General features: G+C 36.1%; 1 protein-coding gene across 6 annotated transcripts in view; it reads right to left on the minus strand.

The window, feature by feature from the left end:
* The window catches only part of PDE1A (phosphodiesterase 1A), a 227,886-nt gene that overhangs the window by 42,013 nt on the left and 158,688 nt on the right, over positions 1 to 27,185 (minus strand). For all 6 annotated transcript variants that reach the window (XM_033010956.2, XM_033010954.2, XM_033010955.2 and 3 more), the window contains 5 exons: positions 19,340 to 19,453; positions 4,927 to 5,109; positions 4,401 to 4,467; positions 3,326 to 3,442; positions 560 to 700 (listed from right to left, as the gene is read on the minus strand). In XM_033010956.2, the coding sequence (XP_032866847.1) occupies positions 560 to 700; positions 3,326 to 3,442; positions 4,401 to 4,467; positions 4,927 to 5,109; positions 19,340 to 19,453 (622 nt within the window). The remainder of the gene's footprint in view (positions 1 to 559; positions 701 to 3,325; positions 3,443 to 4,400; positions 4,468 to 4,926; positions 5,110 to 19,339; positions 19,454 to 27,185) is intronic.

A 27,185-nucleotide genomic window follows, 5' to 3' on the forward strand; every position in this document is an offset into this window, starting at 1 on the left:
CAATTCCCAAAGCAAATACTAAAAATTATTGAGATATTGCAATAGTGCAAGGCAAATGCAATCTTCTGCCTACTGTAGGCACATACAGTATGCAAGAGCAGTCCTAAATAAGGTTAAAAACGAAAATAAAAAGCAGCTGCAGGATATTTGAGTAAGCCTGCACTGATTCAGTATATCATTCAATGGCCAGGACCTCAGCAGATACTAAAGTTTCCTTGCCTTTTCACACCTCCCAGGCTCTGATGTGGAAGCGAAAAAATCTCACCTGCCCACTCCTGCAAATATATCTCTTTTAGTATGATATATAATACAAGACCAGGCAATGAAAAGCAAAAAGGATTTAAGATGGAATTTTTTCTCCTTTTTAACTTCACATCAGGAGAGTTCCAGCCTGGAAGAACTGTTAAAATGACATAAAGTTCACAGCCTGAATGGTAGTTTGGAATCTCTGCATAATTTGCAAGGGAGCTCTCTCCTTAAGAAAAGACATATATACATATTTATCCAAAACACCAGAGACTGAGGAAAGAAGTAAATTGAACTTTGCAGTATTTCTTACCATGATACCAGTGTGAATCATTATGTAATGCACAGTCTGAGTAACGTCAGCTGCATGGATCAAATTGTGATATGGATTTTTGTATTTGCTGTAACCAACTTCAAGAGCTTCAGCAAATGAAATAAGATTAGGAATGGGGATCTGGGGGAAACAAAAACTAAAATAAATTTTTTTTCCTTCAACATCTGCAAAGTTAATCATGCAATAAATAAACCACAAATAAATATACCGTAGGATTTAGTTAACAAACAACAACAAAAAAATTTACAATGTGAAGGTTTAATATCTTACACGCATCAGGCAGTCTTCACTCAATTCTTGTAGCTGTTATATCCCTGTACATACACTATACACAGCATGTGGTAGTGTACAAGAGACTGCAGAGCTAACAACCAAATAGTTTTCAAGACATGTCCATCTGTTTGTACCAGGAATGCATAGATTGCTCATATAATAAAGGCTTGTGTCCTGGTCTGGGCTGAAATAGAGTTAATATTCCTTTTCAGGGACTAGATGAGTGCTGTGTTTTGGATTTAGCTTTGGGTTTGGTATGAGAAGAATGCTGATAGCACACTGATGTTTTCAGCTGCTACCGAGACTTCAAGGACTCTCTGACTCCCCACGTCCTGCCCGTGCACAAGGGCACAGGGAGCAGGGAGGGAGCACGGACAGAGCACCAGACCCTAATTGGCCAATGAAATATTCCATATCATGGAACGTCATGCTCACTGTATAGAGGAGGGGTGGTTGGGAAGGAGCTCTCTTGCTTCCGGGGTTGCGATTGTGGGATCTTGGTATCTCGGGGTCGCTGGCCGGGAACGGGCTGGGGATTGGTCAGCGGGTGGTGAGCAATTGCATTGTGGATTGCCTGTTTATATATTTCTTTTTTTTTCTATCATCATCATTGTTCTCATTTTATTGCCATTATTAAACTGTTTCTATCTCAGCCTGCGAGCGTCCCTTCACCCCTCTAATTCCCACCCCCATTCCCAGGTGGGGAGGGGGAAGGGAGGGTGACCAGCTGCGGTGGTTGGTTGCCGACCAGGCTCAAACCGTGACAGCTTGACAGACAGGAGTCTAACAATATGATTATCTTATTTTCTTCACCAGTTTCACCTTGACGGAGACAAGGTTTCCTTGAACCTAATAGTATGACTTGTCTTCCTTCTCTTCCTCCAGGCAATGTATAAAGTACAGGTACTATCCAGTCCCATTTATTTTCCCATTGTGCTGGTTTTGGCTGGGGTAGAGTTAATTTTTTTCAGAGTAGTTAGTATGGGGCTGTTTTAGATTTGTGCTAGAGAGAGTGTTGATAATACAGGGATGTTTTAGTTACTGCTGAGCAGTGCTGACATAGAGCCAAGGCCTTTTCTGCTTCTCATCCCACCCCACCACCAAGTAGGCTGGGGCTGCACAAAAAGCTGGGAGGAGAGACAGCTGGGACAGCTCACCCCAGCTGACCAAAGGGATATTCTACACCATATGAAGTTGTGCTCAGCAGTAACACCAGGGGGAAGGTTGGCTGGGGGGCCACTGCTCAGGGACTGGCTGGGCATCAGTCTGTTGGTAGTGAGCAATTCTTAATTGTTTTCAGTTGCATGACTTGTTTTTCTTGGGTTTTATTTCTCTCTCTTTGTTATTTTCCCTTTCATTACATCTTCATTAATTATTATTAAGATTATTATATTATATTTCACTTATTAAACTATTCTTATCTCAACCCACGATTTTTCTCACTTTTACCCTTCCAATTCTCTTCCCCCTATCCTGATGCATGAGGGAGTGGGTGAGTGGCTGTGTGGTGCTTAGTTGTCAGCTGGGGTTAAACCACAACAGCCATATAATGAAATTACATTTTCCTCAGGATTTTATTCTTTATTTAAAAGTCCTGCAAGGCAAACAGCAAGACTGAGAATGGGCTTAAGTCCACTGAGACAGTTACATTTTGTACTTTCTGACTGTGTTGTTAATGGTAGCCCTGGTGGTTCTGACTTCAAGCACCCAGAGCTTGATGGGAAACGCTTGATGGGAAAAGTTGAGTCTGGATTACCGGATAAAATTAAAATACTCAAACTATTTTCAGGATGAGGTAGCCTCTTCAAAAGGAGCATGGGGTTTTGCAATGGACAGATTTGAAACTATAATTAAACTTTTATTTGGTACTATTATAATGATCAGTTTGGCATTTTGATCCATTTTCTATCTCAGCCTTTCAAAGTTGTTTATAGTACTCCATATTGTATTGCAACACCCTGGAAACACCATGGAAAAGCAGCCTTCTCTTTATATATTCCCCAAGTTGGTTAGGAGAGGAAGGTTCAGCTGAAACTTCTGCACAGTGGTGAGCAACATGCTATGATCTAGACCATGATAAAAGTACTTAGGACTATCTACAGTTTTCTGCCTTATTAGGAAACCGTGTTCCATGAAGCTAGGACACTGATTCAGTACTGCTGAGTAAACAGGCTGTATACATAACCTGTTTATTTAAAGCTTACAGCACTAGCAACATCCCATCCCAAACTGACCTGACACCGGTCCACATAGCTTTTCATTTTTTGGGTTGCAGAAAAATTTGCGTACTCTGGGTGAAGTTCCATTTGGTAGAACTTTTGGCATATTACAATGTTTGATTTGCCATATTCTTTGAAATTCTGCACTGCATTGCACAATAAAAGTAGTTCAAATATATTCTGGCTTTCTTGTATTTTAAATTTGACATACTTATTTTTGCATACATATTTTTATTTGTGGCTAGTTTCTGACCTTGAAACGGCTCAAAAGGTCATATCGGGTAAACAGCTCATACATCATAAATTTCAGACTGTGCTCTCCACTTGCTTCATTTAGGGCAAATACGTCAAAAGACCATTTATCAACATCCTGTAGATGAGGGGAAAAGAAAAAAAAAAACACATCAAATTTCCATCTCTTTAAGTAGGCTTCTAGTTAATCACTGGGAAAAGATATTTTGGGTTTTTTTGTAGGGAAGGGGGAGAGTCTGGTGTTTTTTTTATTGTCCAACTTTTTCAAACACCTACTGTAGATAACACATTAATGACTATTTCAATATTAATGATGAAAATAGTTGTGCCAGTTATGAATAAAAAACTTGTAACATGAACTTTGCAACTTCGTATCCTTCAAATCAAAGGCCTTAATCCTTCAAATTTAACTTTCTGTGTACAAATTGTCTATAGAACCTTGTGGACCTAATGTGAATACCCATCCTTTAAAAAGGCTATTGTGCAATATCATTAACACTATAGCCATCTAGTAATTTGAGAATAATATAACAGTGTTTGAATTTCAGGGGAAAAGGTGAGGTACTGCATTGTCAAAAAATACCATTTCTTAATTGCATATATAGCCATAGGAACTCTACTACTATAAAAGATTGCCTTTGGGGTGAACTATAGTGATGTCTTAAATTTACAGCAAATATTGTGCTTGTTCCATAAGCTTCAGCTTCTTTTGCTAGCTCTATCCCAGTGCTACTACTCCTTTTTCTTTCCTAAAAAAAACAAATGTTGCTGTCTGAGACACTGATTACCATAGCACTGGGAGCCAATAAAACCACATCTCACGTTTCTATACAAATTTCACCCTATTGCTCTAATAACATCTAAATGAAATCACAGCTAATCAGTGAAACAATAAACAGAATCATATGCTATTTGTGAATTTTTAACTATTAATTTCTATGTTCTGTGTGCTCAGTTGTGTAGTGCTAACTGTGGTTAGGGTATGTTCAGTAGAAAGATATATTCATTTCACCCTAAAATTCACTAAGCATAAGTACAAATACATTCAAATTCCACAATGATTAAACTTATTTCACCTTAAATGTTACTATCACTTCTGCTGGATAAGCCAAACCAACCATGCTAGAAGTTCTTCGGTACATCCTAAAAGAACAAAAAAAATATTAAGGAAAAGCATTCCTTTAAAAAGTACTGGATCATTTTCTCTTTTTTTTAATTCACCTTTATAGTTTGTGATATAGCACTAAGCTATTTAAAGGTCTGATCCCAAAGATGACATAATTTTATGAACTGATGAGAAATATACCTCTCTGATGGTATATTATTCTTTTATGTTAGTGCAGTCTTTGGTTCATTCTAGTGTAGAAGTTTCAAAGCCATAAAGTTCATACCCAGAATTTTCCAAAGTACAGGAGATTTCATTATAAATTTAGAGGTTTCACCTGGATTTCTGTACAGAAAAGTAGAGCAATTGCAGAACTTGAAGCCTAAATTCTGGATCAAAGATTTGCTTCAGGTTCATCCCACCACTTGAGGGATCTTTAATGACAGACACTCTGGTTAAATGCAGTACTTGCTGTAATAAGAACACAAATCTCTCACCTCTCTACAAAAATCCCAGCCTGTACAGCATGCACAATGCTTCGGAATTTGGGCTTTTCTTCAGGTCTCCTCTTCACTATTCCCATTTCCCTCGTGAATGTAGAAGCTAACCAGTCCCGCACTTCCAGCGGGACCGAATCCGACTGGATGTCAGAGAGCTCATCCTCAGTGTCCAAAAGCTTCCTACAAAAAAATCAATGCAAGGTAACTGAGAAGATGGCAGACTGAATCAAAAGGAGTATGGACAGGTGAACAGCTAACAAAACTTAATTAAGGTTGTCTGTAGAACTGACCCAGCACATCACTAGATGTTTTCTCTGGTAGACATACTGAGGCAGCTGGGAAGCTGGGCCCAGGAGATATCATCCCCGTCTCCTGATGCTCATGTTCCAGAAGGTAAAAGATACTCAAATGCAAGATATTCAAGTAAAGGCAAAAGAAGGTTTTTCTAGAAAGATGTCATAGCTATGGTGGATTGAAGTGTAATCAAGGAGTTATAAAATCATGAGGAGACATCTAAAACAGTGCTGACATGAGTCTATAGAAAGAGCAGTTGCTGCTATAACAGAGAACACCAGTGATCCATCTGACCTGTCCTTCAAAATGGTGCAAAAAGTATTTTGATACTTACATGCAAAGTAAATGATTTTACACATCAATGCTATGGTGAATGCATTGCAGTGAACACCCTGTATACATGCTCATCATGTTATTTCAGTGCAATAAAAGTATTAAAGAGAATTAATTCCTTCTGTGTGGAGATCTGTATTCCTATTGAAGGCAAGGTAACAAAATCATAGCAGTAAAGATATTATACAAGACTGGATTGCAAGTCACATTTCACAGTTTTTAGTTGTTCAAAAAGTTAGAAAAGTTACGTATACTTCTTGCAAAATAGAAAAAGTATTAAAAAAACCTTTACTTCAACAAAACTGAATTGGAAGACATCAGTTTCTTTAGAAGAAACATGTAACTAAATATTCTATTAAAACAGCCTCAACACTTCAATTTTACATTTCTATAAACTCACCAGATGTAGGAACACAACATTTTTCTTGCTATTATTTGCCCATATCAATCTGCTGGGGTTTTCCAAGAACTAAATCCCTTATTTAGTCAGATAACAGGTTTTCCTGCATGAAATTATGCAAGAAAATCCAGAGTTAGGATGACCCAAACATACGTAAAGCATGCCACCATTTGAAAATGTTTTATTAAAAGTGATATCAATTGAATTGCCAGCATTATTTGATACATAGGTCTATTTCTCTAGTGTTTTCTGAAACTATTCGAGTTTGCGTGAATTGGACACAAAGCAATGATAGACAAAGCATTTTTGAGTGTGATTTTCTTATCAGAAAATCCACTCGTCAAGTTAAAACTTGGGTCTCTTCTCCTGAGCGAACAGGATTCCTGGGAAATATATTTGGTGGGAATTCGGCTAACAGCATTTGCAGATGGGTATTTGGGAGAGGGAAATTATATTTTCCTTTTCCATTTTTATGTTGTCACCTCTTCCACTGCCTTTTCTTTCTACTCTTAGCATAATTCTGTTGACTCTCTCCCTTATTTGTGCTCTCTGTCCTCATATTTATTCAGAGGCTCTTTCACACCTTTCACTTTCTCTGTTTCTCTTCTTCAACGTTTTCAAAGCCTTGCCTACCCTAGGTCTTCTCTGGCATATAGAGGAATTGAGCAGCAACGTGGATGATGAAGAAAAGCCTGAATACAGTATAGTTCAAAGGAATCCCCACGTAAATCTAATACTATCTGAGGGATTAAAGAAAGATGCCTAGTAGGAAGCATGATGTCAGAAGTGTCATATAAATTATTGGTGAACAGTGAGTGTAGCATATTTGTGCTCACCTGCCCTATTCTCAGTTTTAGCAACTCATCTGGCTGGCAGCATATTTTGTGAGACTTTTCAGCTGGGGTTTAAAAAAAAAAAAAAAAAAATCCATAAAATGCCCCCAGCATCACCACTGTTTACTGAAAAAACAGCAGAAACATTCCTATTTTTTAGGGACATAGAATAATCAGACTAGGAAGGCACTTTAACATAAAGAGGAGCAGAATGAACAAGAATGATGAGATTTTCTGACAGTGGGACACAGGCTAAAAGTCAGTAATTTATTTTGGAAGAACAGGACTTGTGTAGAAGAACGGATTCAGGCAAATTATCTTGTAAAACTGAACCAAGGCTGAGACTGGCCATAGGTCAAAGGCTATAAATTGATTTCATTCCCTAAATTAAAAGTTATGCTATAGTCCACTTAAATCCCTACTAGTCTAACTCTGTTATTAAATATCCCTGGTGAGATCAGTATATTTATATTTCTGAGGAATATTTTACATTTGATGTATTTGTAGTACAATCAGGAATAAACCTTATAATCCCTAAAACATATTTTTATAACTGTTCTGACTGCTACGCAAATGAGATTAAATTCCAGCAATAAAAGGACCATGGGCATTAGTCTACCTCAGAGCACACAGCAGGGATATTCCACATCACCTGTGCAGCATGAAGCAGAGCTCCACATCAGTTTGCCATAGTCTGATGCAGATCTGAATTTGGGACCAAGTCCTGAGCTCTGCAAGTAGGAGCTGCTGGAGTACAAATTAAGGCTAGCAATACACACTGCAGTTTCTCTAATTTTTTTAACCATTCATCTGTAAAATAGGACTATTCAGTCTGTAAATGATAGTAAGAGGAGTTACTTTATGAAGACAGAACAGAGAAAACAGTATTTGAAAAAAGTGCTTCTTTAATCAGTAATTTTCATGAGACCACTGCTCCCTGATGAAAGGTGACTGAAAAACATGCTGTAAGAGAAAGTTTCAGTGTCTCTGGTTCCTACTTAAATAACTAGGAAAGTAACTGCAACATAGAATTATGCTGTAAGCACAATCCTTTGCAAGTACAAGCTCTTACAGATCCCTCAACACATAACCTTAGTCACTTCTCAAACATAATTATTTTCTTTCAGAAGCCTAACTGAAACAACATGTAAGGAGAGGAAACAAGGGGTAGTCATTCATCCCATAACTGTCTATTTTCTACACTTTCCTGACCTTTAGAAGAATAAGATTTATATTGGGGAAAATTACTCATGGCATATGCATTGCTATAAAAGGCCTTTGAATATATTCACTAATGACTGCCATTCTTCTCTAATTACAGGGACAGGTCTCATATACGGGTCTACGGATGGTTAGATGGATATATAATTTGATGATAATTTTATTTAGGAATGGAAATAAATTAGGCTATATATCGCTTACAAACTATGCTTAATTACCACAAATTCTTAGAATTCAATATTCAACTCATTTCATAGTTTTTAACTTTTGTTAACTTTTATTAATCTATTTATATCTTGATTATAAAATATAGTATTTCCATTATATTTCCATGGGTATGCATATATATGTATACATACACAATATTGTGGATTCTGTGGAATACATCTAATTGTTCACCTTTTACTTGCTGATTGTGAAAACACATCTGTAAAATAACCCAAATAAAGCAAATTTATATATTGAGACATAATAACATAATTTTTTATCAGTAATTTTACTATTTACATAATGCATGTACATATAAATATATATACAAATTTTACTAAATCTAACAAAAAGAATCTTCAGCAGAAGTATCAGAACTTGTACATATTAACCAGAAATACTAACAGTACTTCAGCACTTATATTACAATAGTAGCTGAAATTTCCTTTTTCACCCCGTGAGAACCAGCTTTTGATTGGCCACCACTATGGTTTTTTACATGGATCTTGTTCTTTTCGTATCAAACCATTTTCAGCTCATATGCTGGCCCCTGGTCTACTGATGTACATGACTGCAGTGAATGCATCAGGTAAATCCCAGAGGCCCTATGTGCCTGTCCTTCTTGCTGTTACAACTTCTGCTGCTCAGAATTTAACTGCAACAAAGGTTGACTCTGAGCAGACATATTATAACATCATTCCGATGCAACCACTGAGCAATATAACATCATAATTTCTTCAAATAAATTATACAGTACAACATTGCTTATAATTACTGTGATAAACATACGTCTGAAGTGTATATTCAGAAAATTTTTACTCATATTTATATTACTGCTATTTTAATTTATATCTACTTAGAACTGACAACTTTCAAAAGCTTCAGTAAAATCAGTGAATTAATAGGAAGTTAATGGTGTTTGGGTTTTGACTAATGGAAGTTATTATTGCCCAGATAAATGGAAAATATATTTACACTTTCTGCATTCTGTAATTCTACTGTTATGTAGATTTCTTGCTCTAACTTGCCACTTTATGAATCACAGATGAATAGGTAACTTATGATTATGATTATGATTGGTGATTAATCAGGATGCCTTTAAATTTAAAAAAAAAAAGAGGGGGAAATGTAAAATAGTATCAGAAGACAGCATCAAAACAAAGACAAACAATTAAACCTCTGAACTTCCTACCAAATTTTACAGGGATTTTTGCAAGATTTTGTAATATAATTTGTAATTGTACATTTTTAAATGTAATTTTTAAATGGTAATATAATTTTGCAACATGTAAATTTTTACATAGGTTCAAAAATGCCACTGGATAAGTTAATAAGCAAGTAACAAGTGACCACAGCTGTCAACCACAAGGTTAAAACCTTTGCATTAGCAAATATTTGGAGTGGACTGCAAGATCCATAACCTCATCCTCCAAATCAACCAAAGATCAGAGGTGGTGAGCATTTAGTTTCTATTTTAAAGCTACATAGTTGCTCCACAAAGTTAACCTTAAAGCAAAACTCTACTGAGATCAATCCCATTCAACCGAAAGGCATGAATTCCAATATCTTAGTTGAATTAAAAAAATGTTAAGATACCAAGGCACAGACTTCAATTTTTTCTTCCCTAAAGCTAAGCAACACCTAAAAATGCTAATAAACAAAAGAACTCTAATACAATATGCCACAGAAAGTATTTTTTTTTTCAACACAAAGCCAGAATTTCAATGTTACATACACTTATTTTGCTCATATATCATTAGCCTATTAAGTAGATGCAATACAAGGAAGAGATATGTGTGGGAAGGAGAGGGGGAGGCTTGGGTTATTTAATTCTATTCGTTCCATGAGTGGAACGCCCATTGACAGTTGTAGGAATAAGTGAGATATGGCCCATGGCATTTCAGCTTAGCAATGAATTAATATTGCAGTCATAGTAACTAATAACCTGATCTTCTTGTCACAGTACTGTGTTTTTTGCCAAGAATAATTTTTCAAAATTCATGTAGTGATAATTTCTAGCTCTCTTTTCATTTAATCAGAATTTTAAATATAGTAATGGACTAGTCAGAGTATATTTATTTTCCCTTAGGAATATATCAGATGTAGTGTGGAGGAGAAGAAAGAAAAGAAAATTAAAAAAAATAAAATTAGATAATGGCGATGGGGAAAAAAAATCCATCAGTGCTCATCAGTCATGCTGCTTAACAGAGATGGTGAAAGATTTCCAGTGGAGTGATTGAAAAGGAGGTATTAGCTCTTTACCATTTAGTGAATTAATCAACCTAATGATCAACCCCACAAGAATGAGTTGATCAAAGTCATCTTCTAGGTCTAGAATGCAGAAAGCAAAGAATTTATAGTCCAAATAGCCAATTCACATTTTTATCAATTATTTGTGTTCTAGTGTCTCACTATCTTCCCAGATGAGCTTGAATCAATATATTCAGTCAATGTTTACATCCTCTATAGTCCACTACAATTTCCACTAACATCCATTAAAAGGTCCTCTTGACTCCCGTTGAGAATAAGCAAACTGCAAAAATAATTGAGGTGCATTTTTAGTACATAAAGGTCTTTCTAAAGGAAATTATTCATTTACCAACACGTTGTACTCTTAAAATTTAGCACAGTCTCAGAAGAATTGTCCTCGTATTAAGAACTACCAATTAATTACAATAAATGATAAATATTCTGGATGAAATACAGTTATTACAACAGCAGATAAGTAATGGAGTAAGGACCACTGTTATTGAAAACATTTACATGTTGATATGTACTGCCTATTCAGAAATACAGATGTACATACTAAAGACCATCAACAATCTTAAGATTCAGGTCGGGATATTCATGACTTAAAAATATAATTTTTCAGGAGTACTGCTGTGAGCTAATGTATTTTCTTTTTTCTTTTTTTTTTTTTTTAATTCAATTGCTTTAATGTGGCATTCTGGAAGCTCTATATGGCACGGACTATCTCAGGGCATGACTCATAAATAAATTAACAGCAATAACTTTGAGATAGAAAAATTCAGTAACTTTGGAAAAGGGATGCAGTCCATTTATTAAATATCCTAACTGCATTGAAGAGTTTTAGTCAGAATTTAACAGATTTTCAGTGATTTTAAGTATATTTTTTTTATATAACTTTGATGCTGTTGTAAGCTTCCCTCTCAGAAAAAGCCTTTGGCTTAGTACAAAAGATTTTAAAGGCTTATTTTAATCTTTTATAAGGGTGGAATATACTGAATTAATCTCAACACAATAAGCTCTTTCTCAACAGTAGCTTTTACATAAGTATCATTTGTAGTTTCCCTTAATGGATGAACTGAATGATTCACTTCAAATGGTATATTTGTTCCTGAGAGAGCAACTTCAGGCAAAGTACATTTAACCATGGGTTGGCTATGGAGGACAGCAATACACACAGCAAACTTGACTAAATATTCAAGATTATGATATAACTTCATGCATAAATAATTGCTACTTCCTATCTCTCCTTCCCTAAGTCAGCTCAGAGAGTAATCATTTAGACTGTACTTGTCATCTGGTAAATAATTACCAAATCAGGCATCTCATTCCACTTGCTTTATCCTTGTGCCATTAGGAGGATTATTTTAATATTCCAGATTTTTCCAAAAAAGCTAATTTTGAGGGGAAGTATTGTCAAAAGAAATTACGTCACTCACCAAATGCCTCACTGTTCTGTGAATGAAACACTTAGTAACCTTTGTGTATAAATGAACAAATTAATCTGTATTTTCAGGTAGAGAGATTGGGAAGATTTTCCAGTGTGACCATCTCTGCTGGTTACCCTGAATGGATAACAGTGTCTGAATTAGCACAATTACTTCCATAACCGAGCTTTACAGTTAGTGAAATTACTCACAAAGTCAGCTAGACATCGTATGGTGTGGGTGGGAACAGAATGCAAATGGTCCTGTAATGTCAAGCAACAAACTCCTGCTGTGAGATGCTGTGGTGGTTTTGGCTGGGGTAGAGTTAATTTTCTTCACAGTAGTAGTATGGGGCTAAGTTTTGGATCTGTATTGGAAACACTACTGATAACACCGGGATGTTTTTGCTATTGCTAAGCACTGCTTACAGTAAGCCAAGGCCTTCAGGGTGCACAAGAAGTTGGGAGGGGGCACAGGTGGGACGGCTGACCCCAACTGACCACAGGGACATCCCACACCATATGACATCATGCTCAGCATATAAAGCTGGGGGAAGAAGGAGGAAGGGGGGGACGTTCAGAGCGATGAAGTTTGTCTGCCCAAGTCACCACTACACGTGATGGAGCCCGGCGGCCCTGGCGATGGCTGAGCACCTGCCTGTCGATGGGAGGTGGTGAATGAATTCCTTGTTTTGCTTTGCTTGTGTGCACGGCTTTTGCTTTATTTATTAAACTGTCTTTATCTCAACCCACGAGTTTCTCACTTCTACTCTTCCAATTCTCTCCCCCATCCCACTGGGGGGAGTGAGCAAGCAGCTGCGTGGTGTTTAGTTGCCGGCTGGGGTTAAACCACAACAGATGCTTAGCAGCACCTGATGTAGCACTACCTTAGAGCCTTGCAACATTGCTACTAAAATATGGCTTGTGAAAATGAAATAATACAAGAAACAAAAAACGGAGCTTTCACTGACTTTTCTTTCTCGTTTAAAATACAGAGAAGCTGCTAAACCTACACTGATGGCTAGAAGAGAATGGCTAGAAAGAAAGCACAGGGGTATCAAATAAGTATCTCAGTACATTATTTTTTGAGATATTGACTACTAGCCTAAGATGGAGCACCTGTCATTGACTGAGGTTCTGTTGCAGTACTGAAAAACTTGAAAGCACCAGGGAACAACCTTCTTCAGCTTGCAAACATAACCAAAACTGCATACTGAAAGCTGCCCAAGAACAGGCTACACTGACCTCACCTCAGGATATCCTGGAAATAGGAAAATTTCATTTAGTTCCTGGGCAGTTGCTAAGCTCCATTCACACTTCCACAACACACAGCCCTGTAAGCGCCAGCCCCTCCTTTCTTCTTCCTTAGATTCCACGAGACAAAGATACACACATGCATGTTCCTAACACAGATATTTCTGTGGTGCACTTTAAGGGTCATGCAGACATCTGGCAAGATGAAATGATGAAACTCTTTCTCTTGCGAGTGATATGATCACAGTTTAAACTATTTCCTTTTTGCCCACAATTTGAAGATACGTTTGTCCCTGTTTTAAGTCCAGAAACCACAGAAATATTCAGTGCATTACTAGAGTAGTGCACTGGAAATTCAGTATGGTCCAAGGTGTTTATTACAACAGCTGTCACAAAGTTTGGGTTTAATGACCTCCTTTTTAGCTAATATTAAACATATGAGAATGTGTACTTTTTTTTTTTTTTTTTTTTTAATAAGAGCTTTTTCTCAAGAAGGACTGTGTTTATCATTATAACTGAAATACCTTCACTACTTCCAGAGCGCTCATGAAAACATATATTGTTATAATACCACTTACCCTCAGTGATATTTCCTTTTGCTTCATGAATGTAGCAGTAACCTTTATTTTTTTGTCTTGTTGAATCTAAGATGCTCAAAGCAATTGCCAACTATATACAGTGGATCTACTTCATATACTACAGAAACACAGTCTCTTCTAAGCCAAAAGTTCTCAAGAGGTTAAAGCCTTTTAAAAGGTCATTATACAACCTAAACCAAACTAAAAACCATGTATGGAATTGAAACAACACAGACGAATATCCTCCTGAAGCCAAGTATATTTTCTTATTAAAAAAATGTAATAAGACCATAACTGGAATAAAATATTCTGATTTTATACAGAAGAACTGAAAAATGTTCTCCACAAAGTTTAAATTTTTTTGTTTTATTTGGCTTTGGAATACACATATATTTTTTTAATTTTGTAATTTCCATCTAGATTTTATTTGATTTATTTTCTTCTCAGTTAGCAGGAATAAAGAGCTGTATTTACAAGAGATGGAACAGCTGTCATGACTGAATTATCAGGCTGTATTTATTTCCTGTTTCACTCTAAACATTCTTCTTCCACTACCTTGAGCCAAGTGGAAGGTGCTAATAGAGAAAATTCTACAAGATTTGTCAGAATTATTTATAACATCTACTGAGTAAGTGTGAACCTCTTCCACAGAGGAGATCCATGAAGGGGCTGGAACTGTGAGAGTTTCACTGATTATTTTCAGCCAATAGTAAAACTCTGCTTCAGCTACCTGAGCGCTAGATCTCTTTGAAGGAAGTGTCCAGTGCACCTTATAATTATTCAGCACTGAGACATGCACCAGTCCTAAAAAGGGCTTGTTAAACAAGCTTATTAATTGACATGAGACCACAGATAATCAAGCTCACAGCTAAGCAGCACTCATGAATGTCTCATTTCTCTGTGCTTTCCAACTTCCCATCAGCTCAGAACCTTTTGTATGAGATATTGACAGTCCCAAACCAATATTTTGTAATTTTGGAAGGTTATCCCTACTGCATATCCCTGTTTCTAATAATTCTACTCTCAGAACTCCGTAAATAAAACCTGTTGTGTTATTTCTCTGCCTTTTCCCCAAATCAGCTGCATACAGTTTTAGAAAGAGCATGTATGGAAATGAGTATGTGTATAGTTTTAAAACATGCTACATTATGCTCAGATAACAGTCTATACTGTAGAGCAACAGAGGGGCAGACAAAAGGACAGTGAGACGACTTGAGAAAAATACTTCATACTCTGCTAAAGTGTTTTAATTCTACAGCCATTTCCAGCTGATTGTTGCACTACAAAAAATGCTTGAAGGTGCCATTAGCTTACATGTTGGCATGATCTTCTATGCGCACACACAACTTTCTAGAATGATATGGGCTTTCCAGCTAACCCAAATGAAGTAACAATATACAAGTATCTCCTACTGCAAGAAATTGGAACTGATCACTGAAAAAAGCTCAGGTTCATAAAGAGAAAAGTGGCTTTGCTAGACTAATGCCCGACATTTAAATTTTAAGTAGCATAAATGGTTCCCCAGAGCTGTGGAACAGGCCAGGCTCTTTCTTGATCCTTGGCTACATTACTGAACATGCTCTGTAAGACACCTTGTACTTCAATCTCTTGATTGACCTTAGTTTTGATTTTTCTTTTTGCCTTTTCATCTCTGTGCCTGTGAATAATTGCAGAAGGTCCTTCTGCGATAGGTGTGGGACTGTTGGGACCATTTTATTATACTGTTTAACAGGATGTATGCCATAACAGAAAGACGAGTTAGGAGGATGCTCCTGACCAACTCTCTGCTAGTTGCTATTCCTAGTCTGACTGTAGAGCTATTTAAGAGAGCTTTCTCTCAGCTGGTATTGATGTCTGTCTCCCAGAAATGTGGAGGAGAACACCGCAGGCAGGATTCAGTTCTAGGTGGCTGGTCAAAGCTGAGGTCTTCTTCTGATTGCATATGCATGCAATGGGTCAGTAAATTCATCAGGACAAAATCCAGGGCTCAAGTATGGGCTTAAAATAGAAAGCATGGGTATTTTCATGTGATCTGCAGAAACTCTGTACTGAACCTTTGGTCCTAAGCCTGCAATATGTTGTACCTTGTAGAACCAGGCATCATTACATTTTCTGTTTTATAAGCCAAAGCTCAGGAACTTTTATATCCTGTAAAGTAGGCAACTTCCTTCTGAGACTTAGTTAATAAAAGTAATCTGTACTCAGATGGTTTTCTCACTGCTTTCCTCAGTGTATTAATTGGTATTACTGTATATTATAGCAATTACTTTTATCTGTACAGCAATTCATATGTAAGAAACTTATTGAAGTTATTTGAACTTTGCAATGTATAAAAGTGCATATTCAGGCTCACCAGGAATGGGCCATTCTGCTTATGATCTAAAGTATTATTTCTGATCTACTAATGAGTTCAGTTAACTAAGTTCCAGACTCCCAACAGCAGTAGCTCTGTGCAGGACAAAGAACCTGTATTCTTTGGTGAGAACAAGGACAAATGTAACCACACAAGCTAATTCCAGCCTCCATTGCTATTTGACTCGATACACTGCTTTTGTTCCTTAAGGATTAGCTTCCCAGAAGCTGAAGAGACCTTCTTTGTGTATTTATCTTTAAATGTTTTAGTGAAGATTTACACTGCAGAATATTTTAAATGTGATTATCTTTGTAGTTTGTCATGCAAAAGAGTTTACTATGAAAGTACTGGTGGTGACTACAGTCTCTCTCTGACAAACAATAAATATCTTTATTTACAAATTGTTTTTAATGGGGAAGTGTCAAATTTAAAACAGCCTATGCATAATATTGTCCAACTAAGAAACAGAGGCTCAGTCTATTTTTAGCATAAATTTAACACAAACACCACCAGGTTCAAAAAATGCATCACTCTGAGTCTGAATTTAATGGAGACTGCATTAGACTAAGGAAGAGTAATTAAAACCAAAACCAAACACCATGAACCAAAATGAAGAATATGGTATATAAAGTGCAAACCACAAAAAATAAGAGAATAAAAGTTGAAAAGTAGGTTTCATAAAGTAATTTCATTTTTAACTATTAATTATAGCGTAAGTATTATGGGCAAGAAAATTTGTTTAATATGTCTACATACACTTCAGAAATATAGCTATAGGTATGGAAAGTCATACATAAACCATATGCTTAATGCATATATACCAAAATTTGGTAGGTAATTCTGAGGTTGCACTGGAGAACAGAAGCATTCAATAAATGAGACCAAAACAAGACACCTGTCTCAGATACTTCCTTTCTGATTTAGCACAGTGAAAAATCAGGCTGTTCTGCAAAATATCAGATGCAATAAATAAATTAGGTTAAATATTGTTGTGCATCAAGCTTAGGAAGAGCAAAGGCTTCATGCATATCCTGAAGTAGAATTTTTGAAAATAAAATCATCATTATGAGGTCATAATGGCCCTAGGATTAAGAAAATAGTCTGAGGACTATGAAAATCTTCCAAACCACTGTAAAATTACATATGCTTATTTTCATTTGGGCAGTTTAATAATCCTGCTGTCAAGTCCTGTGAGGACAATTATCTTATTTAAAGATTTGCTTACAGCAAAATCAATGCACTTGTTGCTACCAAAACCTATTTATTTTCAGGTGTACGAGTTTTCTCTGTGTATGAAGTGTCTGTTACTTGTCTTGATGATCCCACACAGAGCCAGAAAGACTGGACTCCTCATTGCAATGATACTACTCATTTCCAGAGAAGCCACCTCAGCTTAGAAACTAAGTAAATCTCACATTATTTTCATTGTCCTGATGCTACTACTCAAAAAGAGCTATGAATACTATATCCATTTAATCACAGCGTTTGGGATGTGTATGGAAGGAATAATCAGTGGCTTATACCCTTGTCCCCTATGCAGCTTTGACACAGATCCCATGGTTGTTAACGCAAAATACATGCTTAAGCTCTGAGCACTGGTGGTGACACAGTACCCCACAACACAGGGGAGAGAGGACTGTGATCTTCCAAAGCCTCCCGAGCACGAGATGTGCATTTAGAGCAATTCCTTAAAAATGCAATTTTATGGCCTCCACTGTGGTAATATGAGCCTAAAGAGAAGTTTGTACATCATTTCTTATATCCATCTCCCAAAGGACCTGTACTAATTTAACTACAAATACCACTATAAACTAATGTAAATTCACAAATCAACCCCCAATTCAATGTAAATAAGCTTGATTAATATAAGTCAGCCATCAGAACTGATACAAATATATCCACAGTGTCATATTAACTACCAACATTTTAAATTATTTAATTTAAATTCATTCCATTTTCTAACAAAGCCCAGGTCCCCTGGAAATCACACAAAATGGTTTGGACAAGTCTGTTCAGTTAAGCTTAATTTAACTGACTCTGTAAACACCTTCATATCACATGTGAGCCCTTTTGAAGTCACTGAGGTCCCTAATGCTTTGCAAGTTGTGTATTTAACTTGGGATCACTAACAACACTTTTGAAAGTGTCCCTAAGAACTGTACTTCAGCTGGGAAGCTACTCAGGGAAGCCTCCCCTGTTACCATGGCTTTGTCAATTTTTTACAGAATTGGACATGTATGCACTCTAAGAGCAGGACACCAGTATAAGTGATCTGAAAAATGGACCACTGGTACCAGCTTCATTTGCTATTGTTTTCATTCTTCTGTTTTCAAATGGGTAGGCTTTCTAGTGCCCAATAGTAGATGATCCAAATTCCCAACTGGCAACCTTTGGTGTGTGAATCACATACATCAAAGGAAAAGAAACAGGAAAAAGTTAGAGCAGTACTTTAAGCACCGTATCAAATATGCAGATTTGCAAGGTGAGGGGTGCAGAGAGAGAGAATTAAGTCCATGAAAAAAACAGTTATGATGGCAGGCTTCTTAAATGTACTATGGAACTGAGACATACACTGAACCCTACAGCAGTATTGAAGTAGTTTTGGCAGACATTTTTACAAGACCACTCTGCTTAGAAAAATCTTTAAAAGTCCAGCAAAATAAATAAAAACTGTGAGCTAGCTAGTTAACTTCAATATAGTACATGTCTTAAAATTCGTTCAAAAAGCCAAATACACAGAACTTCTAATTTAATTGAAGTCAACCCACATTAAAGATGATTGCCGGTAATACTGCCAGTAACAATAATCATAAACAAAATATCAAACATTATAAAATAAATTACAGCTTTTCATGAATTTATGTATTTACAGGCCAGATTATAATATTCTGACTCATCTCTGTTAGCATTTCATTCCAAAACAGACCATTTTTTTCAGTGATACAGTCCTCCGCATGATTATCGTTATGTGGCCTGTGGGGGAAAGAAAATCCATCCTTCAGAAAATTCTTATGACTATACACTGTGGGCATTTGACAAGTGAGGGAGACAACAACTAGGTAAACTCTCCAGACGACGGTTACATCTGACCTTTGGAATTTTACTTGCTTTAATCTTGTCACTAAAAGACCTAAGAGCCACATACGATTCTTCTGATGTGCAGGGACCTTCAGCTCACATCAGCTACAACTGCATGCAAAATCAAAATTTCTAAAATGTGATTCCCAACATACTTTCCTTTTTTTTTTTTCCCCTCAGACTTACCTGGTTTCATCAATATAAACTGCTTCCAGCACAGATGCTGCATATTCAATATTCTTTTTTAAATCCACCACATTAATGTCACCCTTCTCCAGCTGCTTTACCAAGCATCTTAATCTGTGAAAAAGAAAATAAAAGTATCAGTGTGTTGCTTATATCAAATTTTAGTGACTGCATTTTCTATTTGAAATATTGGAACTGACACAATATCCAGTGCAGAGGCAAAAGACCACCACTGCAGCTCTTGTCTTGTTTTAAAAAAATCTGATTTTAGAACACACAATGACCAGTTGTATGTTTTTTACAGCTTGCTAAATTTGTAAGATCTATTAAGAAAAGGCATATAAATTCCAGTAAGTCAGAGAGGACTAAGTCACTACCATCAGAGTGATTTCATATTAATTTGTGACATTAATATTATGCCTGAGTCTCTAATTTTGTTTAAATACAAAATAAAACTTTGCAAGTTGTCTTACTATTATTTTTGTCTGCTTAGAAGGTTGATTATATCTTTTTAATATCCACTATATACTGAATTTATTTCATTTAAATGTCTTTAATCTTTATTTAGGCCTCCAGTATGTTTTTGCTGCAGAAGATATATATTTTTTATTAACGTGAGCTAATGTGGAGCTCCATTGTTTCTGTGTTTACAGAAAATTCATCATTATACCAGACAAAAGGTGGTGCCTATGGCATTAGAAAAATCCAAGTATTTTCCCAAGTGTGCTTTTACATTTAGTTTTGAGAACTTGTACATTACAAACACAGATACACCCAAATGGGGTTTTGTAATGCTTCAGCTCATGCCTTTATAGCAATACACTTATTCAGATAAACTCCCTGAATACCAGATTTTTCCTAAACTCTCTGATGAGAAGATCACTTCTGACACTGCTCAACTTAATCGTACTGAGTAGTCACAGCACTGGAGTGAAATTAGAACCTTCTCAGTAACTGTGTAGAGCTGTGACTAAATGGATGCTTAAAGAAGCATGGGTATTTTCCTTCTTTCTATGCTATACCTCTAAATTGAAATAATCTACAGTTTTGTATCATATAAGATTTCTGTAATTAAAGGTACAACATTATTTTAACAAAACTTCCATGAAATAATAATTTTTATGTGTATGAAATGTGAAAAAAAATTAGTGAAACAAGAATTTAGTTAAAAAGTAGATTGAAACTGAGACAGCACTAAGCTGAATTTACTTTCAGAAAAAAATCATATTTATGATGTGAAAGAGTATATATAAAATATACAATATGTTATATAATAATATTATATATACAATATATTATTTTATTGGGCATATGCAATGTTTGATTGTACCTAATTAAATGTATTAATTAAAAAAATGCAGTGATATTCAAAACAAATTTCTCATAAACTAGTATTGTTCTGTCATAAAACCACTTTCATGGTTTTTCTTTATATTTATTTGGCCTAAGGATAATTATGTTCAAGCCTGCAAGGATAGCTTTGGCAAATGGTGTTTTAAGACCAGCCTCCTCAGTTCTCCAAAGTCTTAATTCAATTCAGATTAGCATAGAACATAACACATATAAGGCTCTTAGCAACCATATTTACTTGGTATTTTACACAGTGAATTGCATATCAATGGAATGGAAAATTTAGCGTTAAGAATTTTTCTGAGAAGTGAAGTGGGTGGATGAAATACTGTGGGAGCACATCTCCTACACAGAAATAACCTTATGCATGGGGAGGCAGTTCCAGTACATACGTCCTTCCACTTTAGAGGTACCTATAGACTGAATAAGCTAATTCATAGACATGTTGCAGTACCCAGCACACTCACCTGGGGTGTCTGCTCCTCGGTAATACACACAAACACACATACCACCTTCCCTGAGCACCAACGCCCAAATGCCCCGGCGAGTGTGGCAGCATCATTGCCACTAATTGCAAATAGCCATAGGGTGGTCCTACCACTTGCACTGTTCCCTCCATGTTTGATTGAGTATGTTTCCAAATTGCACTTTCCAAAGTGGAAGCAAAAATGCAAACATGCAACACTTTACAGCATAAGCCAGGTTATGGTAGAACAATATTAGCTCAAAATGGTTTCAGATCCTACAATTTCCAGTGGTTCTATGTTTTCTCAGGGCATAGACAAGATGACAGATACGTGAAACAATTTTTATGCTTGCAGGAGGAAAGGAGTCCCTGAGAGAGCCTTTAAGACGCAATGACCTTGCAATATCTCACTGCATAGGTGGCAGTCAACTTGCCCTCTAGTTTTAGTTTATATTCTATGAGGAATTAAGAACACAATAACAAACCAGGAAATTTGAAAAAGCTGCTCAGGCAAAGTTAAAGTGATTCTGAAGAGGTTACAAAAACACAAAGGGACAAAATCCATATAATTCAATGATGACCAGTGACCTTGTCATCTCATGCATCCATGCTTTGTGGAGATGTAGCTGACCCAGTTCAGATCTATCATCGAACCATGGGACATTTTTGGTTGGAAGGGACCTCCACCTGATCCAAGTTCTTGCTCAAAGGAAGGCCAACCTCAAAGATAGGCATAACTTCAAAGTTAAATAAAATTTCTCAGGGGCATTTCCACTCAAGTTTTGAATGCATGGAGGTTTCACAAACTCTCTGGGAAACCAGTTTCAATGTTTAACCCGATTTACAGTGGATTATTTTTTCCCAATATCTAATTGGAATGTCCTTTGTGGCAACTTGTGCCCAGTGGCCCCCAACCTTTGCTGTGCACATCCAGGAAAAATCTGGCTCTATCTACCGTACAACTTCACTCTAGGAAGCTGGAAACAGCAATAAAATCCTTCCATAGCGCTGCTGATCAGGTGATAATCATGAGGACTACCCCAGAAGTTAGAAAAATGGACTTCCAACGCTGCAAAATTAAGTGGGTTATAAAAATATATGAATGATCTGAATATGCTCAAGATATTATGCATTAAAGTGAAACAGCCACAGAGTTTAAGAGCTGACATTTCAGTAATGAAACTAACGTTTTAGTAAAGAATAAATATGCCAATTTGTAAGACAAACTAACAAGTGTTAAAATACTCACAGTTCAGCATTCCACAAGACAAAGAAAATTGTAAAAAGGACAAGGAAAAGTAACAAAAAAGAATTATTACTCCAGCTGTATTGGGCAGGAATTTTATTTGTTTGTTTGTTTTCTTTTAATTAAGTGTGATAAATTGAAAACAAACATGAGAAATACCATTAGAAAACCTGAAGTGCTGCATAAAATTGGAGCTAATTGTATTACCGTGCCTATGAACTGTACTACTAAGAAATAATAGCAACAAGAAAAACCTGGAGGGGCTATTTTGTAAAATAGAAAAATGGACTGTTTGAACTGTTTCAAGGCGCAGAGAAAATACTATGTGGAGTTAATATGACACAACATGAAAGAAAGGGATTTATAGAGAAAAAGAAACAGATTATTTCTCTCAGGACAACTGAAAACTGCATCTTAAAACTAGCAGCCCTGGTTTGTAAGGGAGAAAGAGACATCTGCAACTAATAAAAGGAGTGGGTGGAGAACCATCTTCTGTCATATTGGATAAATGCCACTATCAGTGCTGTGGTATTAAATGCTTTTACAGACAATCCAAATGCACTTTGCTCCTACCTATCTTTAACAATGCTGTCTGTGAGCTGACCAGGACCAGTGTTTCCCTCGTCCTCATCTCCCCATGAAGCTGATGCCTACGTCCAACTGTGGGCAATAACCTTTGAGGCCCACCCAGCAACACAGGCTAACCAGGAGAAAACAAGGATTTTAGTAGGAGCTGAAGTACCATGTTCTTAATTAACAATATCAAAATCACAGCTCAATTGTTCCCTCCTTCCTTGCTAAAGTTCTCCCATGTTTGAATTAAAGTTTTGATGAATTTACTCAGGATAGATTTTAGGTTATTTGAGAAGGTTTCTTATGACAGTTTCGGTAACCACAGGAAAAAAAAAAAAGGAAGATAAGGAATCAGTGATTTAAAAATATTTTTTGCAATGTTGTCATGAGTAAATGTGTTCTTCTATAGAACCAAGCAAAGATCAACAGGAGAAAAGTGTTTTGAAATATTGAATAATTGTCCTAAACACAGATTAAAAAAATAACAAAGAAAGATGCCAGGGGCGGGATTACTTAAGAAGGAAGATTGTAAGGTAGAGAGGAAGATAAATTGGACAATTTCCATTTCAAATTTTAAAGACTGCCTCTTCCTTTTCCAAGAGAAAATAAAGTACCAGTGATCGGTGAGAATAAATGAGAATTAAAGGTTCAGTTTAACAGTCTTCAAGAACCAGAAGAGGAAAATCCAGGCTGAAGTTAGCTTCTGAACCTGAGAAAAAGACCCTGTGTCTGCTTTCCCAAAGGCTGTCGTTCTCTGCCATCTGAGTCTCCCCACCATCGAGCACCGCAAAAAAACAGCTTTCTAACTTACACATCTGGACTTCACTTAAAACTGTTTTGGAAACTGTACAAAAAAAGATGGCTTTTGCCACAGATCCTATTAAAGGGGAAGTGAAATCAATTGTAAAAAGTAAACTATAAACTAACCCCGCTTCCTGTTATATTTTGAAATTAATGGAAGTCACTGTTGAAGATGGGCAATGAACACATGGGTAATTCTTTGAAAATAATGAACACATGCTAATGCTAATTACAGATAAATAGTTATTCATATTAATATTCAATAATCATGATGCCAGTTTAAAAATTATCTGTGTTAAATCAATTCCAATTATAAGTTGTAAATCATTATGTTCCCATGAAGTAGTTGAGAAAACCCTAGCTGTGTGCCAAATGTATTAATTCCTTGAAAAGATTATGAGCAAATATTGACAACGTGTTGAAAAGTTTAAGGACGGAAGAAAAAGATTATTTTCTGTAAACAACTGCTTCATGTTTTGTTTGGACTATTTAATATTGAATAAGAAAATCATATGGATAATTGTAATCTTTAGTATGCAAGCAATTGGACCCTCTAAATGAACATTACAAACTAAAAATGGGTTGATAAGTAATGTGAAATTAAAAGCAAAGAGGAGGAGAGTAACCATATTATGACAATATAGTTAGTCACAGTTTAAACACCACTAGTTTTGAAAAACTTTGGGGAAGTGGGAAATTTTCCCTTAAAACTATTTAGAATTAAAACTGGAAACCAGTTTAGCTACCTGTAGTGATTCTTGTAATAATCAGTTGAATAATTTTCACAACCTGCAGAAAGCATTATTCACCCAGCAGTTCATCAGCTTTCAAAGGCAGAAGTTATATCCTCATTCAAACACACTCTGAAAAAGGGCCAATATCCAGCAATTCCAAATCATTAACAATGGGAAGTTCAGCTCATCTATTATAATCCCAGAATCTGAGTTGTTTTACATACCTACACATTTGAGATTCAGGAAAATATTTGAATTAGGAGAAATCCAGAATGGGAATGGCAAAACTTTATCTTGGAAAAGTCACAACTAAAACACATCACTGTTTCACTTGAATTCTAAAATTCCCTACATAAATTACCCAAATTCCAATTATTTTTATGTGAATTTTACAATTCTCTATTAAGAACATGCATGTATAAAATAAATCTTTATCTAAATACATCATTCCCTCCAACAAATACTTTAAATTAACACAGATCAGAAAGAAAAAACCAAATTGTAATAATAAAAATCAACCATGCTCTCACTTTTTCAAGTAAAAAATTATAATATATGGATTACTAGAAATCTTTTATTATGACAAAGGATATAACTCCTTTTTTGAGTTTTATGCAAGACGGACGAAAAATACTGACTATGAAAAAGGAAAATCCCAGATACAGTTGTAATATTTGTAATACATGGCTATAAAAGACTGGACCTGATCATACAAATGGATGAGAGATACTGGAGAAATACCTAGAATATGTTAATAAAGATTCAGGAGTGATCCCTTTGGGTAGCCACCTTTGTTCCCCTCCTCCTACCTTCAGTTGCAAAGTGGCCAACTATCATGGCTTCAAAATGGTTACCCTTTATTTCAAAGTTTTTTACATTATGGTAGGGAAAAACATGCTGATACAGGAGCACCTTGTCAGTCAAGGCAAGGCCACCATACCAATGGAGAGAAAGGATTAGAAGTGACAGCTCTTGACTCAGACCTTGATGTGCATTTCACTTCCCTGAAATCATAAAAAATGCAGTTTCGAATGCAGTTACCTAATATTTCTTCTAAATAAAGGTGATGTCTCTCCATACATTCTGATGCTGAGAAATGCAAGATATATCACATTTTCAGTGCTGCAAATGTGTTTTATGAAATTACTTCTCAGTCACTGCTGTGTCTGAGCATATGCACAGGAAGCCTTGTGGTTGCTAAGGGTTTCACGAATCACATTCATTTCATGATTATTTTAAGCATATGAGTGGTACTCACTGATCTGTAATTATGATTCAGTCATTAGAAAATAAATATTGAATACACTGGTAATTCAGCCAACGTTTTGATATACCAAAACTTTAATGCCATATTGAAGAATTAAAATAGAAGTTGTACAGCTATATAACACACACTGAAATTTAGTTTCTTAATGATAAAACCCTGCATTTTCATGGTGATAGAATTGCCTTGGCTGTTTAAACATTGATCATGTTTATGCAAGATGAAGTGGTTTTCCTTCAGGCAGGCATTGTCTATTAAGCTTAAATTAATTTTACCTTACTCATATTATAAATTTATTATTTAGCACTCTAATACTGTATAAATATTATCCTTTGGCTCTCATTTAATAACAGGTTCAAGTGTGTTTAAAGGCTTAATAAAAATTTGGTCAAAATTTCCAAGTTTTCTTTAGCACCCAGCTGAAATCACAGAAAGCCATGGTGTCTTAACACAGTTTCCGTCTGAAACCATAAACTGATCCAAGCTCCCCAAAGGATTTTTGAATTTTTGCATAATTGTCAACAAACCTGATCAAACGAATTGCAAATGCCTGAGAAGCCTTAGGTCTGCTATTTGCAGCTCTGTAACCTTTCACTATCTTCTCCATCATCACCACTTGCTGCTCTGGAGAGACATCAGAGGAGAAGGATCATCTGAGATCCTGTTGCTGCTGCCCTTCTTCGCTGCCTCTCGTCTCCCCTGGTTACTCATCCTTCCCCAAAACTTCACCATTAGAGTCAATGTATATCATCAGCACAAATTCTCACACATTAATTTCCCTCATCTTCCTTTGTGCACACCCAAGATACAGAATGAAACCTATTTCAGCCAAGCCTTAAGTGTCTTTCAAACTTTTCTCTCACCCCTGCTAATGAACCATCAACAATGCTAATTTGTTCCTCTGTTCAATTGCTTTCCAGGCTGAAGCTTAATGAAAAAAATCCTCAAACTTCTAATTATTTACTATGTACATATGTTCAGGTGTTTTAGCTGTCTTCTGTTAAGATTCAAGTAACCAACAAGTCATTCCTTACCCTAAACTCTGTGACTGTTTCTATTGCCTCAATGTCCATTTCCATTATCTGATATTCCCATTTCACAATCAAACCATGAAATCAAAGACAAATAATACACAACCTATAGGACTGGTTTGTAAATTGCAAATTATCCTTCTAATGGCTTTTGCTGAATATTTATTTTTGTCAGAAGATTGACATTTGATCTGTAAGGTTCCCCTGAACTGTATATACATTATATAGACTGCTAGCTAAAGCTATTTCATCTTGAAGTTGCCAAGTACTTGAACAGTCTGTATGTCTCAAAGTCTTTATCACAATCTAGCTAAATTCACTATCAACAACAAGCTGGTAAATCAAACACAAACTCATCACCTGCCAAAAATCATGCTTGAA

Source organism: Tyto alba, unplaced genomic scaffold (assembly GCF_018691265.1).
Source record: "Tyto alba isolate M040663 unplaced genomic scaffold, T.alba_DEE_v4.0 Super-Scaffold_7, whole genome shotgun sequence".
Classification (NCBI taxonomy): Eukaryota; Metazoa; Chordata; class Aves; order Strigiformes; family Tytonidae; genus Tyto; species Tyto alba.